This window comes from Diaporthe amygdali, assembly GCF_026229845.1.
Source record: "Diaporthe amygdali strain CAA958 chromosome Unknown NODE_14_length_1008325_cov_65_372321, whole genome shotgun sequence".
Lineage (NCBI taxonomy): Eukaryota > Fungi > Ascomycota > Sordariomycetes > Diaporthales > Diaporthaceae > Diaporthe > Diaporthe amygdali.
In genome coordinates this window covers 14,051-31,719 of record NW_026517034.1, presented here as the reverse complement: position 1 = coordinate 31,719, position 17,669 = coordinate 14,051, and the positions used below count along the sequence as shown (strand labels likewise).

Below are 17,669 nucleotides of genomic sequence, written 5' to 3'. Positions count from 1 at the left end.
GTACCCAAGGCATCAGGTCTATGCAGAACATACGACTCTTCGCTAACATGACATGTTACAGGCGGGTCTGCAAGTATACGGGTAATCCGCTTGCAAACCCCACATTTCTACATCCTGTAGATGTCTGATTACATTCGATTATGATTACCAATTATCTCAGAGTAATACTTGTTTACGACGATTACGGTGCAGTTGGCTGACCTGCGTCTGGTCTGATCTGGTCTGGTCTGATCTGGTCTGGTCTGGTCTGGTCTGGTCTGCAAAGACAAGGGGAGGGAGGACTGGTAAGCGACATTGTACCCATGTCGTCTCGTATCCTTGTACCAAAGCACCCATTCCCATACGGAAAGCATCCCGAAGAGGAATAGTCGGATTTGGGAGTTGACCCATAGCGACGGAACCAATCATATTACACGGATCTGGACCCTAATCATGGTCCAATCAGAGTCCAGTTACAAACTCGCCGCATAGTTACTTCCCTGCAGTTACTTCCCTGTCATGCCAGTAGCCAGTAACCTGGTTACATGGTAGCTTAGCTAGTAATAGACTGCTGGTAAGTTTTGATAACCACAGCTATTCTTTTCTCGTCAGGCGTGATGGATTACGATATAGGATCATCTGGTTTTGGTGCTAGTTTCAGCCTCTGAGAATGAACGAACGCATCAATGAACGATCAAAAAAATTACCAGGATCCTAAGTTGCCACCTGTGAAACACGATCGTGTATATAGACAACCTCGCCGCCGTCGTGCCCATCATAATACCGAATTCGTAGCACGTCCAACAAGAACATTCCCATGCCTTCTTCTCCTTCCTTCTCTCACCTCGCCTTAAGCCTTCGAGTCGCTCCAAATAAGCCAGCAAGATGACCCAAGTCACTGCCACCAATGGTCACCACACTAACGACCACTCCACCATGAACGGCTCGAACGGCGTAAACGGCCATCACAGCGTCAACGGCCATCACAGCAATGGCACCAACGGCCAAACCAACGGCCACACCAATGGCCACACCAACGGCCACACCAACGGCCACACCAACGGCGCCAACGGCGAGAGCAAGTCCAAGAAGCAGCAAGACTTCGAGCCCATCGCCATCTGCGGTATGGCCTGCCGGCTGCCGGGCGGTATCCACTCGCCGGAGGAGCTGTGGGACTTCCTGGTCGAGGGACGGGACGCGCGGACACGGGTGCCGGCGAGCCGCTTCAACATCGATGCGTACTACTCGGCGACCAAGAAGAGCGGCACGACCAACAGCCAGCACGGTTACTATCTCGACGAGAGCGTCGACCTCGCCGGGCTCGACACCTCCTTCTTCTCCATGTCGCGTACCGAGGTCGAGTGGCTCGACCCCCAGCAGCGCCTTATGCTCGAGGTTGCCCGCGAGTCTCTCGACGACGCCGGTGAGGTCGCCTGGCGCGGCAAGGAGATCGGCGTCTACATCGGCTCATTCGGCCAGGACTGGTACGACATCCTCCAGCGCGACCCGATGCGCCACAACCCCGTCTCAGTCGTCACCTCCCACGACTTCATGATCTCGGAGCGTATCTCCCACGAGATGGACCTTCACGGTCCTAGGTATGTACCAAACCCACTATCCTGAACCCTGGATGCACCGTGTCTACTGACACGGAATGAAATAGTATGACCATCCGGACGGCCTGCTCGTCCGCCCTTGTCAGTCTGAATGAGGCCTGCATGGCGATTGGCAAGGGAGACTGCGAGTCCGCCATCGTGGGTGGCACCAGCCTTATCCTGGCTCCCGACATGAACACGAGACTGTCGTCGCAGAACATCCTCAGCCCGGACGGTTCGTGCAAGACGTTCTCAGCCGAGGCCAACGGCTATGGCCGTGGCGAGGCTATTGTCTCTGTGTTTGTTAAGTCGCTGAGCGCTGCTCTGCGCGACGGCAACCCCATCCGCTCCGTCATTTCGGGGTCCGCTGCCAACTTCGACGGTAAGACCAACCCGCTGACCACCCCCAGCGCCACCGCTCAGGAGACCCTGATCCGACGGGCTTACGACGTCGCCGGCATCTCGGATTTCTACAAGACGGCCGTGTTCGAGTGCCACGGCACCGGCACTGCTACGGGTGATCCGATCGAAACCAAGGCCATCGCCGCCGTCTTCGGTGACCACGGCATCGTGCTGGGCGCGGTCAAGCCGAACCTGGGCCACTCGGAGGGCGCTTCGGGCCTGACCGCCGTGCTCAAGGCCACGCTGGCGCTCGAGCACAAGACCATCCCGCCAAACATCAAGTGCTGGCCGCTCAACCCCAAGATCCCCTTCGAGAGCGCCAAGCTGACCGTCCCCTCCGAGCCCATGTCCTGGCCCGTCGGCCGCGACGAGCGTGTCAGCATCAACTCGTTCGGCGTCGGCGGCTCCAACGCCCACACCATCCTCGAGTCCGCTACCAGCTACCTCGAGTCGCGCCGGCCCAAGCCGGAGGCGACCAAGGTAGGCAACGACACGCCGCAGCTGCTCCTGTTCTCCGCCAAGACGGCCCACTCCCTCAAGGAGATGACGGCCAAGTACCAGACCTGGATGGGCGAGACTCCTCCCGCCAATCTCGCCGACGTGTCCCACACCCTCGCGAACCGCCGCGAGCACAACGCCCACCGCTCCTTCGCCATCGCGTCGGGCGAGTCCCTGAACATCGCCACATCTCTGCCGTCGCGCGAGGGTAGTGGGCCATCCTCCATCATCATGGTCTTCAACGGACAGGGTGCCGCCTGGCCGCAGTGCGGACGGGACCTGCTGCTGACCAACCCGACCTTCACGGGCACGATCCGCAAGCTGCAGGCACACCTCAAGACCCTCGGTGCCCACGCCCCATCCTGGTCGATCGAGGAGGAGCTGCTCAAGCCCGCGCGCACGAGCCGCATCTACGAGGCCGAGTTCTCGCAGCCGCTCTGCACGGCGCTGCAGATCGGCCTGGTGGACGCGCTGGGCGCGCTCGGCGTCCGGCCCTCCGCCGTCGTCGGCCACTCGAGCGGTGAGATCGCCGCCGCCTACGCCGCCGGCGCGCTGACCGGCGAGGAGGCCATCACGGTGGCGTACTACCGCGGCGTCACGCCCGACGAGCAGAAAGACCAGAAGGGCGGCATGGTCGCCGTGGGCCTCGGCTGGGACGAGGCCGCCAAGTACCTCGTGCCCGGCGCCGTCATCGCGTGCGACAACTCGCACAGCAGCGTCACGCTGTCCGGCGACCTCGACGCCCTCGAGACCGTCACCGCCGCCATCAAGCAGGCGCACCCGGGAGTTCCCGTCACCACGCTCAAGGTCGAGAAGGCGTACCACTCGCACCAAATGCTCAGCGCGGGCGGGGACTACCGCGGGGCGCTCGAGGACGCGGGCGTCGTGGGCAAGATGCCGTCGGTGCCCTTCTTCTCCAGCGTGACCGGCAGCCGGCTGGCCGACAGCAAGCTCAGCCAGCTGGGGCCCAAGTACTGGGAGGCCAACATGGTGCGGCCGGTGCTGTTCAAGGCCGCCGTGGGCGCCATCCTCGCGGCCAAGGACGTCGTGAACGAGGTCTTCCTCGAGCTGGGCCCGCACTCGGCCCTCGCCGGCCCGCTGCGCCAGATCCTGACGGCCGAGTCGAGCAAGGCGCCCTACGTGGCCACACTTGTGCGCCGCCAGAACAGCGCCGAGAACCTGCTGCAGGCCATCGGCAAGCTTTTCGTCTTGCAGGTGCCTCTCGACCTCGCCAACCTCGTGCCCTCCGGCGCCTGCGTCTCCGGCCTGCCCTGCTACCCCTGGGACCATCAGCGGCGGTACTTGTTCGAGTCGCGGCTGGCCAAGGCGTGGCGCGGCCGCGAGTACCCCGAGCACGACCTGCTCGGAACGCGGCTGGCCGAGAGCACGAGCTTTGACCCGACGTGGCGCAACCTGCTGCAGGTCAACGTGACGCCGTGGCTGGTGGACCACAAGGTCGGCGAGAGCATCGTGTTCCCTTTCGCGGGCTACGTGTCGATCGCGGCCGAGGCCTGTCGGCAGGTGACGGGGATCGACGACGGCGTCAGCTTCCGCAACATCTCGGTCAGCTCGGCGCTGGTGCTGGATGAGAACGCGTCGACTGAGATTGTCACGACGCTGCGCCGCGTGCGGCTGACTGACAAGCTCGATAGCGAGTGGTGGGAGTTCTCGGTGGCCTCGCACAACGGCCACATCTGGATCAAGCACTGCTGGGGCGAGGTGCGCGGCGAGACGGTGGCACCCACCGTCGACGTCGCCGAGCCGATGCTGGACCTGCCCCGCCGCGTCGAGGGCACCAAGTGGTACGACATGGCCCGCGAGCAGGGCCTCACCTACGGGCCGACCTTCAACACGATGGAGGACGTCAAGACGTCGACGCAGTGGCCGCACCGCGCCACCGCCAAGGCGCGCAACAATCGCTGGGGTGACGAGGCCGAGTACCACATCCACCCCATCATCCTCGACACCCAGTTCCAGCTGCTCAGCTGCGCCCTCACCCACGGCATCTCGCGCACGTACCAGCGCACCGTCGCCTCCAGCATCGAGAACATGACCCTCATGCGCTGCGCCGACGACATGCTGCAGATGTCGGTCATCTCCGAGCCCACCGCCGAGGGCATCATGGGCTGCGGTACCGTGTACTCGGGCTCCAGGCCCGTCCTGCAGGTCACCAACTACCGCGGCGCCGCCTTCGAGGAGGCCCCCGTCGAGGACGAGAACAACACCTCCATAACCGCCCGGTGCGTCTGGGCGCCCCAGGCCGACTTCAAGGCCCTCGGCGACCTCATCCACCCCCCGCGCGACCAAACCGAGTGCTCGGAGCTCCTGGACGAGCTGTCCCGCCTGGCCATAGCCCACAGCCACCGGGTTGCCACGAGCGTCGCCGTGCAAGCCCCGCACCTGGCCAAGTACAAGGAGTGGCTAGCCCAGGCCGTCGCCTCGGACCTGTCGAGCTGGGACGCGTCGGCGCTGACGACAAAGTTCTCGTCGCTTCTCGCGCGCCTCGACGACACACCGTCCGCGCCAGCGGCCAAGTCCGTCGCGTCCGTGATGCAGAACATGGGTGCGCTACTTCGCGGCCAGACAACGGGGCTCGACGTCCTCAACGCCGACGACAGCCTCGCGCAGCTGATGACGTTCACGCCCTCGGCCGACTACGCCGGCTTCCTGCGGTGCTGCGGGCACACGAAGCCGAGCGCGCGGGTCCTCGAGTTCAGCGCCGGGTCCGGCGACGTCACCGCCTCGCACGTCAGAAGCCTGGTGCGCGCCGACGGCAGCCCGCTGTTCTCGCGCTACAGCATCGCGACCTCGTCGCCCACGCTCAAGGACACGCTCAAGGGCGTCCCGAACCTCGAGTTCGTCACGCTCAGCGCGGCCGACAACCTGGTCGACCAGGGGCTCGAGGGCGCGCAGTTCGACCTGATCATCGCGCCAGGCGTCGTCAGCGCCTCGGACAACATGCGCGCGACGCTGCAGCACCTGCGCGAGGTCCTTAGCCCGACCGGCCGCCTGCTGATCGAGGAGGCCAAGCCCGCGACGGCGTGGCGCAAGTTCGTGCTCGGCACGATGCAGCGGTGGTGGGCGCACGCTGAGGACGAGCGGGCCGACGGGCCCGCCGTCGACGCCGCGCGGTGGCGCGCGGACCTCGCTGCCGCCGGGTTCGCCGACGTTGAGGAGGTCGACCTGGGCCGCTGCGCCAACTACCTGGCGGTCGCGCGGCCGGAGCAGAAACCGTCCCCCGCGAAGCGCATCACGCTGCTGTGCCGCGCCGAGGCGCCCGCGGCCTTCGTCGCCGAGCTCGAGACCCGCGGGTACCAGATCGATCGCTGCGTGCTGGGCCAGGCGCCGCCGGCGGGTCAGGACGTGGTCGCGCTGCTCGACGAGGGGGAGCCGTTGTTCGAGAAGATTGACGCGGGCACGTTCACACAGTTCAAGGGCTTCGTGCGCGCGGTGCACGAGCAGGGCGCGGGGATGCTGTGGGTGACTCGGCCGGCGAGCGTGGGGTGCAAGGACCCGCGGTGGGCGCAGGCGATCGGGGCGATCCGCACGCTGCGGTCGGAGCTGTCGGTCGACATCGCGACGTGCGAGATCGAGTCCGCGGCGCAGGGCAGCGCCGTGCTGGCCGACGTGCTGGCCAAGTTCCAGACGAGGCGCGAGGACGGCGTGCTTGGACCCGACTATGAGTATGCCGTGCGCGACGGCGAGGTCCTGGTCAACCGCATCTTCCCCTTCTCGCTCGAGCAGGAGTTGGTCACCATGGACCAGTCCAACGAGGCCTGTGTCACCATGACCCAGCCGGGTCTCCTCAACACCCTGACCTGGTCCTCGACGTCGGCTATTGATCCCAAGGACGACGAGATCGAGCTGGAAGTCCACGCCACTGGACTGAACTTCCGAGTAAGTCGGCGAGAAACTTCTCACTGGTGTTCTTTTATGGCATTACTAATTTTTCTGTTCGCTTATAGGACGTATTGGTCGGTATGAAGATCATCCCGAGCGCGAAGGAGCCTACCTTCGGATACGAAGCAGCTGGTATCGTACGCCGGGTTGGTAAGAAGGTGACGAAGCTCAGCCCCGGCGACCGCGCCATCATCGTCGGCGCCGGCACGTTCAGCACCGTCGTCACCATCTCGGAGATCCTCTGCGAGAAGCTGCCCGACAACATCAGCTTCAACGAGGCTGCCGGTATTGGCACAATCTTCTCTACCGCCGTGTACAGTCTTACCAACTTGGTGCACATTACCAAGGGCCAGGTTAGTCACTTCCACCCCGTCACCGCGTCGAGAGGGGGAACCAGGTCCACTGACGCGATATTGCAGTCTGTCTTGATCCACAGTGGTGCCGGTGGTGTCGGTCTTGCCGCCATCCAGGTTGCCCGGATGCTGGGTGCCGAGATCTACACCACGGTGGGCAGCGAGGTCAAAGTCAAGTATCTGATGGACACCTTCGGCATCCCCAGGAACCGGATCTTCAACTCCCGCGACACCAGCTTCGTCGACGACCTGCTGCGCGAGACCGACGGCAAGGGCGCCGACGTCGTACTCAACTCCCTCAGCGGCGAGCTGCTTCACGCCACGTGGAAGTGTGTCGCGAAATGGGGCACCATGGTCGAGATCGGCAAGCGTGACCTGCTGGAGAACGCGAAGCTAAGCATGAACCACTTCCTGGACAACCGTACCTACTGCTGTCTGGACGTCGACCAGATGAGAAACGAGCGGCCCGAAATCAACAACCGGTATGTTTACCTACTCACCTATATTCTCCCGCTTCTCCCTACAATGGAAACCCCCCTTCCTGGCAAATTGCTGACACTGCTGGAAACACAGTCTCCTCCGTTTTATCCTGGACTGCTGCGCCGACGGCCGCCTGAAGCCTGTCCGCGTGGACCAGGTCTTCCCGGCCTCCGCCATCCTGGATGCCTTCCGCTACATGCAGGGAGGCAAGCACATCGGCAAGATCGTGATCCAGCTGCGCGACGACAACTCTAAGCTGCTCCTTGACCACGTCGATTTCACCAAGCGAGCGCAGGTCCAGTTCGACGGCGACGCCTCGTACCTGCTGATCGGCGGCCTGGGCGGCCTGGGCCGCGCAATGTCGGTCTGGATGGTGGAGCGCGGGGCCAAGCACCTGACCTTCCTGGCGCGCAGCGCGGGCAAGGGCGCGCACGACGAGACCTTCCGCAAGGAGGTCGAGAGCATGGGGTGCTCGGTGCAGTTTGTGCGGGGCGACGTGTCCAAGGCGGAGGACGTGGCGCGCGCCATCGACGGCGTCGACGCGCCCCTCAAGGGCATCGTGCAGATGTCCATGGTGCTCCGCGACTGCATGTTCGAGGACATGAGCATCGAGGACTGGGACACCGCCGTCCGCCCCAAGGTCCAGGGCACCTGGAACTTGCACAACGTTACCGTCGAGCGCGGCCTCAAACTCGACTTCTTCCTGCTGTTCAGCTCCCTGTCCGGCGTGCTCGGCCAGATCGGCCAGGCCAACTACGCCGGCGCCAACACCTTCCTCGACGCCTTCGTGCAGTACCGCGACAGCATGGGTCTGCCGTGCTCCGCTATCGACCTCGGAGCCATGGAGGGCATCGGGTATCTGGCCGAGAACCAGGAGCTGCTCCGCAAGATGCAGGGCTCTGGCTGGCGCCCCGTGCGCGAGGCCGAGCTCCTCGAGTCGCTCAACCTGGCCATGATGTCGCCGGCGGGCCGCAAGCAGGGCAGCAGCGGGGTGTTCGTGCTGGGCGTGGCGCCGACGACGCCGCTGAGCAGCCCGGACAGCAGCACGCGGCTGCGCAAGGACCGCCGCATGGCCATCTACCACAACACAAGCAGCAGCGGCAGCGCGGCGGCCGCGACCAACGACGGCCTGCGCGTCTTCCTCGCCTCGATCAAGAGCGACCCCAGCGTCCTCGACTCGCCCGAGTCGGTCGCCCTGCTCGGCACAGAGATCGGGCGCAAGCTTGCCGGCCTGCTGCTCCTCAGCGACCAGGCCGTCGACCTCACCGTGAGCACCGCGGACCTCGGCCTCGATTCGCTGGTCGCCGTCGAGCTGCGCGGCTGGTGGAAGCTGACCTTCGGCTTCGACATCAGCACCCTCGAGATGCTGAGCATGGGCACCCTCGAGGCCCTGGGCAAGCGCGCGGCAGATGGGCTCAAGTCCTTCTATGGGGCCTAGGTATAGGCGACTGCAGGACTACAGTGTCACGAGAGGGATATAAAAGAGGCGATGCTCTCAAGTCTCGCTCATTATTGTAGAATCCTGGATTAGAACTTGTCTTGCTAAGAAAAAAGAGTAGGAGGGAAGGTTGCCTCCGGTTGCAAGTCAGGCCTTAAAAGCAGAGGGCCTTGGGGCTGCAGGTGGTCTGTGCGCCATTGCCCACCTGTAGTCACTGAGCCTGCACGCAGCGCCGTCACATACAGTGAGGCTTAAAAAGTCTTGCAACAATTAAAAGTTTCAAGCCTTAAATCTATACTTGTTTTCTTGTAACTAGGCTTATAATAAATACAAAGGAATTCCAGATATTTTACTTATAATAACTACATTATTTCTTATTATTTGAAAAAGGGTTAAAAAGATTAAGACTATTATAATTTCTTCAATGGAATGAATGAAGTTGGCATAAGCCAATCCACTCAGTTTAGTTGAATTAATTCAGTGTAGTTAGTTGACACACTGGATTGGGAAAAGCAACGATGCTGATAATCTCCGCGAATTCGACACCTTTGTCATTAGCCAATCTATTGCCAATGGTCGACACAAGGCAGTGGAGCTTGCGGTTCAATGGTGGTTTAATATTTCACGACCGACAAAATTGTAGGTATACGAAGCAGTCGCCAATCTTACCAAAGAGTCTTCGACTACGGCCTTATCCGACTAAAAAATGGATGGAACTTTATTTCAAGGAAAGGGGCTTGGTGGACAGTCAGGTTTCTCGCAGCCACTCGGAAGCGATTGGATATGTGCTGCCAAGGCATTGGAAGTCAGAAGACTAGAAAGGCCGGACGATGTCTAGATGCACAGACTCCGTCCTTTGGGCAGAATGCGCCTCCCCGACGACACCAGTCACTGGCGCCACATCACGCTCAATGATGAAGGCAAGCTTGAAGAAAGCTGCTTTGTAAACTGTTATGCCCAGTGTCACATTAGGAGAGAGGGGGGGGGGGAGCCACTCGGAGCCGGATTCGGGTTCATGGTACAGGTCTTCAAATGTGGGGGCTGTTGGAGTGGGCGTAGTGACGACGATGGTGGGGATGTTCATGTTGATTGACGATGATGATGGTCTGCAAAGTCCGGCGCATCGGCTGTTTAAGTGTTGGGGAATATATCTAGTCAAGAAGTACGGTGAGCTTCAGCTCCGGGTACTAATATCAGGTTAGCGGAAGTCTGCAATCCGTCTTCAGACCCCACCCCTGACAGCGAGTCTTGTTCCTGAGCTCAGATTCAATTCACGTTTTGTTTCTGAGACGCTCTGACCTCGCTGGTTACGGTCTACGAGATCAGTCCAAGGACACCCTGGAACGTGTACATGTTTGTCTTCGTTGCGCGAGAAGTACCGGGGGCTGAGGACTCGTAGGCACAGAAATGAGAGTGTCAGGTCTGTGATTAAGCATGGTCAGCATTTGGAATCAAGGGCACATTAAGGGAGGTATGCGACCAATTTGTTCCTAATTAAGGGGTGTAAGATGCCTATATTGTGAAATTGTGCCTAGATGTTCGGATCTCGAGTGGAGTGATGACTGGCCAGGGCTGGCAAACCTTGGTACGAGGGCGAACATCGAATGAGCAGGAACTGTGAAGATGGTGGCGCTTGAGTTCAATCTCCAGACGCTAGAAGAAACGAGAGAATTTTGGGAACGGGAGAGAATTCGAATGTCTGGGGACCTCGATTGACTATGAAAATGATGCGAGCAAGAACGGGTGGCAGGAAACAGTATGGAGGGAATGGGGGATGGGAGAAGGTACTGACGGCCAGTTGACGGCAAAATGAAGACTCGTTGGTTGTTGGAGAACGGCTGGCAATTGTTGTGTTAGTCACAACAGCAGAGCTCCTTAATCAATAGATTCATTCCTCCGACACGTACGAACCAGGCTCTCGAAATTTATCGAACGATTAACTTCTCATGATGATTGCAGCTATCAGCCAATGCCGTCCCCACAAGTTGGTGATTGGCTCATGGCAGTACGGGCACTGGATCCCAAGGAGCAGACCTCAGTCTCCGGGACGCCCGGTTCTTTGGAACAGGGGTTGCCAGGGATGCTGGTCCTACCATAGTACGACCGATAAACCTGCATATGCGACCCACACACGTGCCACAGTCCAAGAACGCCTTCAGTCATGAACACCAACAGCTCTCGGGTGCTGGCAGGTGTGCGATGTAACTGCGAGTTTCAAAAGCGGCAGCTCGGCTGCAGATTTCAGCCTTATGCTTTTAACGAGACGCAGTACCACCGCAGGGGCGTATGATCAGCTGTCACCAAGTAGCACAATCCATAAAAAGGACAAAGATCAGGACTGTTGTTGACATTCTCAAGCCGCCATCAAAAGCATTCTTCTCACAATGATCGCAAAAATCACTTTTCTCCCGACGACCCACAACAGCCGCGCCCGGACAGCCTGGAAGCTAGGCGCAACACTACTGCAGCACTGTACGGGCTGCGCCGCGCGGAAGCAGTGCAATTTGCGAAAGGCCCTGACTTTGACTCCATCCGCACCTGTGCGGCACCGGCACCCCCTGTGCTACTTGATCATGCCTGCCGAGAACGATGAAAACTGCCCTCGGATTCAGCCTGTTAGTATCACTAATTGTTTGTCGTAATCAAGCTATCATATGCGTTGGTTGTATGTTGCATTGAAATCCTGCGAGGGGGCCATCTCACCTCATCTCACCTCATCTCACCTGTGCCACCGAACATGATTCCGAATCGAGATAAACATGATTCCGAATCAAGACGTGGTAGGTTTCTAGTTCTAGGCAGCGATGTGGGGCGTGCATGTCGATTTCTTGGCTTCTTGCTTCGTGGACCAGGCGCAAGATTGAGCCGATTAGAGAGGAAGTAGTCGTGGTGTCTTACAAGAGGCATCCGTTTGGCTGGAATCAAGTGCTCTGTCTCCCCAAGCGCGAAGCCAATACAACCCAAGACACAACAACGAAATTACGCCTAAGAAAGATGGAAGAATCTGCCCTAGAGAAAAGGCGACGTCAAAACAGAGACTCCCAGCGTCGATTCAGTAGGGCGTCCCCGAAGCCGATTCACACCGTGCTACCGCTAAGCGCAGACGCAGGACAGAAACACGCCAAACGAACGAGTGATTCAAATCCGCGGGCAACTGCAGCCGCTTTTCCCGTCTGGCCACCCCTCTCGCCATCAGAGTCGTTACTACAAAACCACAATAACAACAACACCTTTTTCGAGACCACCAACAACAGAGCCTACAGCCAACATAGTGTGCACCAACCACTTATGCGCGGCAACGTTTTCCAAGAACTAGAACTCAGGGACGAACTGCATCGCCCACCACCAGAGAGCACTCGTCCGAGCTCCAATGCAGCCAACATCAACCCCTGTATGCCGATACCACCGCTTGACAGCTATTCTGGGATCGGGGCCGATAAGAGCTTGGGCTATCCGCAACAGTCTCTATCTCTCAACACCGCTAATCGGAGCACGCGAGGCGGAGAGCAACCACCCTCCGCCATCGACCACTCGCCTAGCGCCGATAGCTACACGCCAGCCTACTCTCAGCCCCCGCGCAGGCCCCCCGGCCGCACCATATCAAACGCCGAATGCATGATCACGAGGGTGGAGCAGCTCTACGAGGTCGGAGTGGACATAGGCATTCTGCCGGAGGATCCGGCTTTGCCTTCGTCCCTCCACAAGATGAAGGCACGCTTCCGGTCGGTAACTAGCGATCGTTACACGTATGATGATGAACTGGATGATTTAGCCATGGGCGGGCTGGAAGATTCCTCACAAGATGGTGGTAGTTATTGAGATAATGCTCGACTTGGCGTGCAAATAGAAGCGTTAGATTTCACTGTGTTCTTGATGTGCTGTGGAGATTCGCTGTTGATCGCCGGTCTCCATTGTCTTAACGGTGGGGGAATGGGACTTACCAGGTCAGGAAAGTGGATGAGTTGCGATCCACGATAGAGTCTCGCGTACATTGTCTTGGCTTGCTGATCCGCCATCTCGCTCACTTACAGACTCGCTGTAATTATGGCCTAGACACATACAAAGACCCAAAGATCACTTAGCGCTGTCAGGAGTCGAACCTGACTAGCGGGCGGATACAGCCGCAAAGCTTATCGAGAGCGGGTGTACCCGAAAGTATATGTAACGGTCACCGGTTGTCGTTAGGTTGTCGCTTGGCAGGCAGTATCGAAATAACGGTCAATCCAGGTTCTAGCTACAGTTTAGGCTCTACTCACGGTAGACACAGGCTCTGTTGACAAGACGTAACTCGAAGAGCTACAATTAGAAGATTTCTACAGAATGCAAAGGTTTTGACAGTGGTGGTTTATGTAATCATGGTCTAGCCTCTCATGGCTAGACCCGAAGGAGCGGAACAGGGTATGCCTACGCAGGGCCACATAAGCTCGTATCAGCAGTCGTTATCTCTGGTCCCACTGTCACGGGCTGGAGCCCAAACAATGGCATGAGGCGATGCCCAGACTTCGGCGCACACCGACACCCAACAGGTGCGGACCCGGTGACCCACCGGGTCCCTCCCCAGAACGCCGAATCTTCGCGCATATCGCGAACTTCCCCCTTTCCTCCTCCTTAGCTTCATGTAGACAGTAATAGAGCCTCCCTTGCTTGAGTAAGCCCGGGACCGGCCCTTCGCGCCCGCCAGCATTTAAGAGGCAGAGTTTACGAGAAACGCGAAGTTTGTTAGAAAGCGTCAAGTGTCCAAAAGGCACATGTGACGCATTAGAACTGTGTGTTCCACTAGAATATTCAGTCTATTGATGATGAACTGGCTTGAGGACCGGCGAATCTTCCAAAGATCCGTCTCCTGTCTGGGGTACCGCACGCTCGATCAAGGAAAGCCGGTCCCCCTCCACTGACTCGTTGCAAGCGAGGGCGAGGTCATGGGCAAACTGCCTATACTGCTCGGTCTGGAAGACCGTGCTGTGCAAGTTGAGCGATCCTTCCACCGCCGAGTCGACCACCGTTACTATGGAAGCCTGGATATTGTCGGAGAAGCACCGCTGAATAGCTGCGCGGTGCAATAACGAAACGGCAATCCATGATTACAAGAGCGGGAAGAAGTCCGTCCTCAAAAGTTTTCATGGTCCAGAAGTCCCAGGAAACATTTAGAATGCCGCAAGATTCGAAAACGGAAGCAAGGGATGCAATTTCCGCGGTCGAAGAGTTAGAAAGTGCATGTCACTAACTCGGGAAAATTGAGCAAAGAGGATAGAGGGCGTGGGCTCATTGATAACGAATGTACTTTCTTTCGCGTTAATCTTGACATCTGCTGTTACCCGCGAAACAAGTGGCTCGTGGCCATAATCTTCACATTCCTTCTCCAGAGTTCTCTCGAGATGACCTCACTGGTTGACAGACGCACGTCGCCGAACGTTCACTGAATTTGCAGATTTGGGCATGTCTCACAACGAACTTTCGGATCGGAGAGTTTCAACCCCTCACCCCAGTCTTGCAGATTCCGAACCCCGTGCACTATGCTGTTGCCGAACTAAGCCGCCCTATAATGATTTAAGAAGTTGCGATAGGGCGTAGTTCAATCAATTCTGTTCTTTTGAAAAAGCAATGAGAGAAGTTCCTTGGAGTGGAACTGTAAACAAATACCAATTTGATCAAGCCAAGACAATTCTCTTCTAGACAATGACGTCCCCCAAATTCCAGTACCCCATTGTTGATGTTTGGGCCAACCTTCCAGGGGTATGAAGCGCTCAAACTCTACGAAATATCGCTGCTAACTTGTTGACCGCAGCTAGGTGCAGCCATCCCTGAAGTGTCTCGACTTTTCGCGTATAGTCACTCCGATCCAGAAATCGCCAACAAGAGGAAGTCTCCAAGAGAAGTTGTTGCGCTCATGGACGAAGCCGGAGTCACTCACATTTGCCTTTCGGCGTGGAGTCGTCCGGGGCAAATGATCTTCTCGAATGAGGAAGTTGCCCAGTACACTCGGGCCTATCCAGATCGAATCTTTGGGCTCGCAGCCGTCGACCTTCATAACCCCGTTGAGGCGGTCAAAGTGCTGGAGCATTATGTGAAGAAGGAAGGCTTTGTGGGGCTGAGGGTGGTGCCCTGGCTCTGGAACCTTGCCCCGACTGACCCTCATTATTGGCCCCTCTACGTCAAGTGCATCGAGCTTGACGTGCCCTTCCTGACCCAAGTCGGTCACACGGCGCCAGCTTGCCCAAGCGAAGTTGGACGCCCGATCCCGTACATCGACACAATCGCACTCAAGTTCCCGGCTCTCAAGATAATCATGGGCCACATTGGTTATCCGTGGGCCGCGGAGACAGTGGCCGTTGCGTGGAAGCACGCCAACGTCTACATTGACACCAGCGCGTGGTCGCCCAAGTACTATGCCCCAGAGTTCATAACATTCGCCAACACGACCGGCAAGTCGAAGGTCATGTTTGCGACCAATTTTCCGCAGCTTGGGCTTAAGGATTGCGTAGAAAATGTGAAGAACCATCTCGTGGCCGAGGAAGGAGGGCTTAGAAAGGAATCTGTCGAGAGCTTTATGGGAGGGAACGCGCTTCGGGTTCTGAAACTACCACCGGTGAACTTGGCCAAGTTGAAGGCCAATCTCTAAGAGCGACAGCTCGCTTCCATAATCCTCCAGTATGATATAAGCTCCTTCAAATTCTCATTCCAACTGTCTTGCGGCTTGTGAATTGCCGCAGAATCTGGCCTTCTGTTGAGCTCGATCTCGCTGTATCTGGACACCAGCGTACCGTAGCATCTCGTGCCACTGGCCCAGCGTCCAGGATCAGCTTGGGGGACACCTTTAGGGCCGCACTTACACTCATGATTTGACCCTGGCACAAATTTTTGTTTCTCAATCGTACATCGGCGTGTAAGCCCAGACCCGTGGTCGAAAGAGCCGCGGAGCCCAAAACACCCGAGTGCTAAGATCGGAGTAATGTGGATATCGGCCAACCGTCGTTCAAGTCCTCGTCTCCCCGAAAGGGCGTGCCTTGACTCTACAGCTTGGGGGGGGGGTCCGACGCTTGTATTCCTACCTCAAATCTTCGCGATAATTTGTTGATCTTAGCCCGAAAAGCCTTCTCGCCTCTTGGTGCACGTGGGTGGGTGAAATGCATTCATATCATGAGCACACGTAACATTTCGAGATCTGAATTTCAATTTCCCAGACAGTTACACAGTTTTGCTTCCCTTACCACAAGTCTTAAAATATCATTCATCAACGATGGCGCCAAAGATCGACCTGGCAGAGTATTTATGGCGGCGACTTGCCGAAATTGGGCTGCGTTCCCTTCATGGCGTTCCTGGAGACTACAACTTGACTATGCTGGACTACCTGGAGTCCACTGGCATTCATTGGGTCGGTAATGCCAATGAACTTAACTCTGGCTACGCCGCAGATGCATATGCGAGAATCAAAGGCATCGGAGCTCTTGTGACATCCTTCGGTGTTGGGGAGCTTTCTGCCATCAACGCCATTGGGGGCGCCTATGCTGAGAGATCCCCGGTTGTACACGTTGTCGGAACGCCTCCGGTCGCCGCTCAGCGCGCCGGCGCCTGTCTGCACCACTCACTGGGGGACGGCAACTTCAGAGTTTTTGCGGATATGTACAAATCTGTCACAGTTGCCCAGGCGAATCTGGTAGATGCGGAATCGGCTCCCCGGATGATTGACACAACTCTGGCGGAATGTCTCCGACAGAGTCGGCCGGTGTATATCGAGCTGCCGACCGACATGGTTAGGCTTCAGGTTCCTGCACCCGAATCTGCAATAAACCTTTCGATCCCCAGCTGCCAGGGAATGGATGAGGACCGAAGCATCGACGAAGTTGTGGCTCGCATTCAAACCTGCAAGCGACCTATGATCTTGGTCGACGGTCCAAGTGCCAGGTTCGGGATCACACAAGACCTCAACGCCCTCGTTGAGGTAACAGGATTTCCTACACTTACCACGCCATGCGGAAAGGGCATCATCAACGAAACCCTTCCTAACTTTCATGGTGTTCATCTCGGGTCTGCAGCAGAGGCTGCACATCAAACTTGGGTAAATGAGCGAGACCTAGTTCTTCACTTTTGTCCACTCTACTCGGATACGAATACTTTCGGCTTCACTGCGATCCCGGACCCCATTGTTGCAGTGACTTTCGAGCCTGAGTTCATTTGCATGGGCAGTTTGGGGAATCATACTGCTGATGGTTGTCCGATTCCTATCAAGTCTGCTATCTCCAAGCTGTTGGGAAGGTTGCAAACCCTGGAGATGCCGACCCCTGATGGGTATCCGGATGAATGTCCTTCACCCAAGGTCATGCTTCAAAGTCTCCCTCGTCCAGATGACAGCTCCATCGTGGATCAGTCCTCATTCTGGTTGCTCATGTCGAATTTCCTGAAGCAAGGGGATATCGTCTTGACGGAAACTGGTACGGCTTCTTATGGCGGTCATAGTCTCGCTCTTCCAAAAGATACCGTCGTCATCAACTCAACCATCTGGCTCTCAATTGGATTCATGCTTGCCGCTTGTCAAGGAGCCGCCCTAGCTCAGAGGGATATGAGTACGGAAGGTGTTCGGAGATCTGGACGGACTATCTTGTTTGAGGGCGAGGGCAGCCTCCAGATGACTGCGCAATCGATCAGCGACATGATTCGGAACAGGCTCGACGTCATCATTTTTGTCCTCAACAACAACGGATACACAATCGAGCGCCTCATACATGGATTCGCGGCCGACTACAACGATGTGCAGGCGTGGAGAAACCTGGAAGCGCCCAGCTACTTCGGAGCACCAACCGCTGATGCTACCTATCCCGTACGCACATTCGCGGCTGACAACTGGGGCCAACTTCGTGGGGTGCTTGAGCGTCCCGACCTTAAAGACGGCAAGGGGTTTAACATGGTCGAGGTCAAGATGGACATGGCTGATGCTCCACGATCACTAAAGCTGTTCGCCGAGTACTTGGTGAAGAGAAACGGTGGCGGGGCATAACTGGAAAGAAATATAGACGGAACTATCAGCAG

General features: G+C 57.7%; 5 protein-coding genes across 5 annotated transcripts; 4 read left to right on the top strand and 1 right to left on the bottom strand.

Annotated features, from left to right (window-relative positions):
* Positions 1-864: 864 nt before the first annotated feature.
* Positions 865-8,645, top strand: J7T55_003315 (uncharacterized protein; the record flags this gene model as incomplete). The annotated part of the gene is made up of 4 exons (XM_053143327.1): positions 865-1,577; positions 1,643-6,371; positions 6,440-7,209; positions 7,301-8,645. The coding sequence occupies 4 exons, from the start codon at positions 865-867 to the stop codon at positions 8,643-8,645; spliced, it is 7,557 nt and encodes a 2,518-aa protein (XP_052993567.1).
* Positions 8,646-9,459: 814 nt separating this feature from the next.
* On the bottom strand, positions 9,460-9,729 carry J7T55_003314 (uncharacterized protein; the record flags this gene model as incomplete). The annotated part of the gene is made up of 1 exon (XM_053143326.1): positions 9,460-9,729. One exon carries the CDS (start codon positions 9,727-9,729, stop codon positions 9,460-9,462), a length of 270 nt encoding a protein of 89 aa, XP_052993566.1.
* A 1,910-nt stretch (positions 9,730-11,639) lies between these two features.
* Positions 11,640-12,464, top strand: J7T55_003313 (uncharacterized protein; the record flags this gene model as incomplete). Its single annotated transcript, XM_053143324.1, has 1 exon — positions 11,640-12,464. The coding sequence occupies one exon, from the start codon at positions 11,640-11,642 to the stop codon at positions 12,462-12,464; it is 825 nt and encodes a 274-aa protein (XP_052993565.1).
* Positions 12,465-14,321: 1,857 nt separating this feature from the next.
* J7T55_003312 (uncharacterized protein) lies at positions 14,322-15,264 on the top strand (the record flags this gene model as incomplete). The annotated part of the gene is made up of 2 exons (XM_053143323.1): positions 14,322-14,378; positions 14,431-15,264. The coding sequence occupies 2 exons, from the start codon at positions 14,322-14,324 to the stop codon at positions 15,262-15,264; spliced, it is 891 nt and encodes a 296-aa protein (XP_052993564.1).
* Positions 15,265-15,882: 618 nt separating this feature from the next.
* Positions 15,883-17,637, top strand: J7T55_003311 (TPP-dependent 2-oxoacid decarboxylase domain-containing protein; the record flags this gene model as incomplete). Its single annotated transcript, XM_053143322.1, has 1 exon — positions 15,883-17,637. The coding sequence occupies one exon, from the start codon at positions 15,883-15,885 to the stop codon at positions 17,635-17,637; it is 1,755 nt and encodes a 584-aa protein (XP_052993563.1).
* Positions 17,638-17,669: the final 32 nt, after the last annotated feature.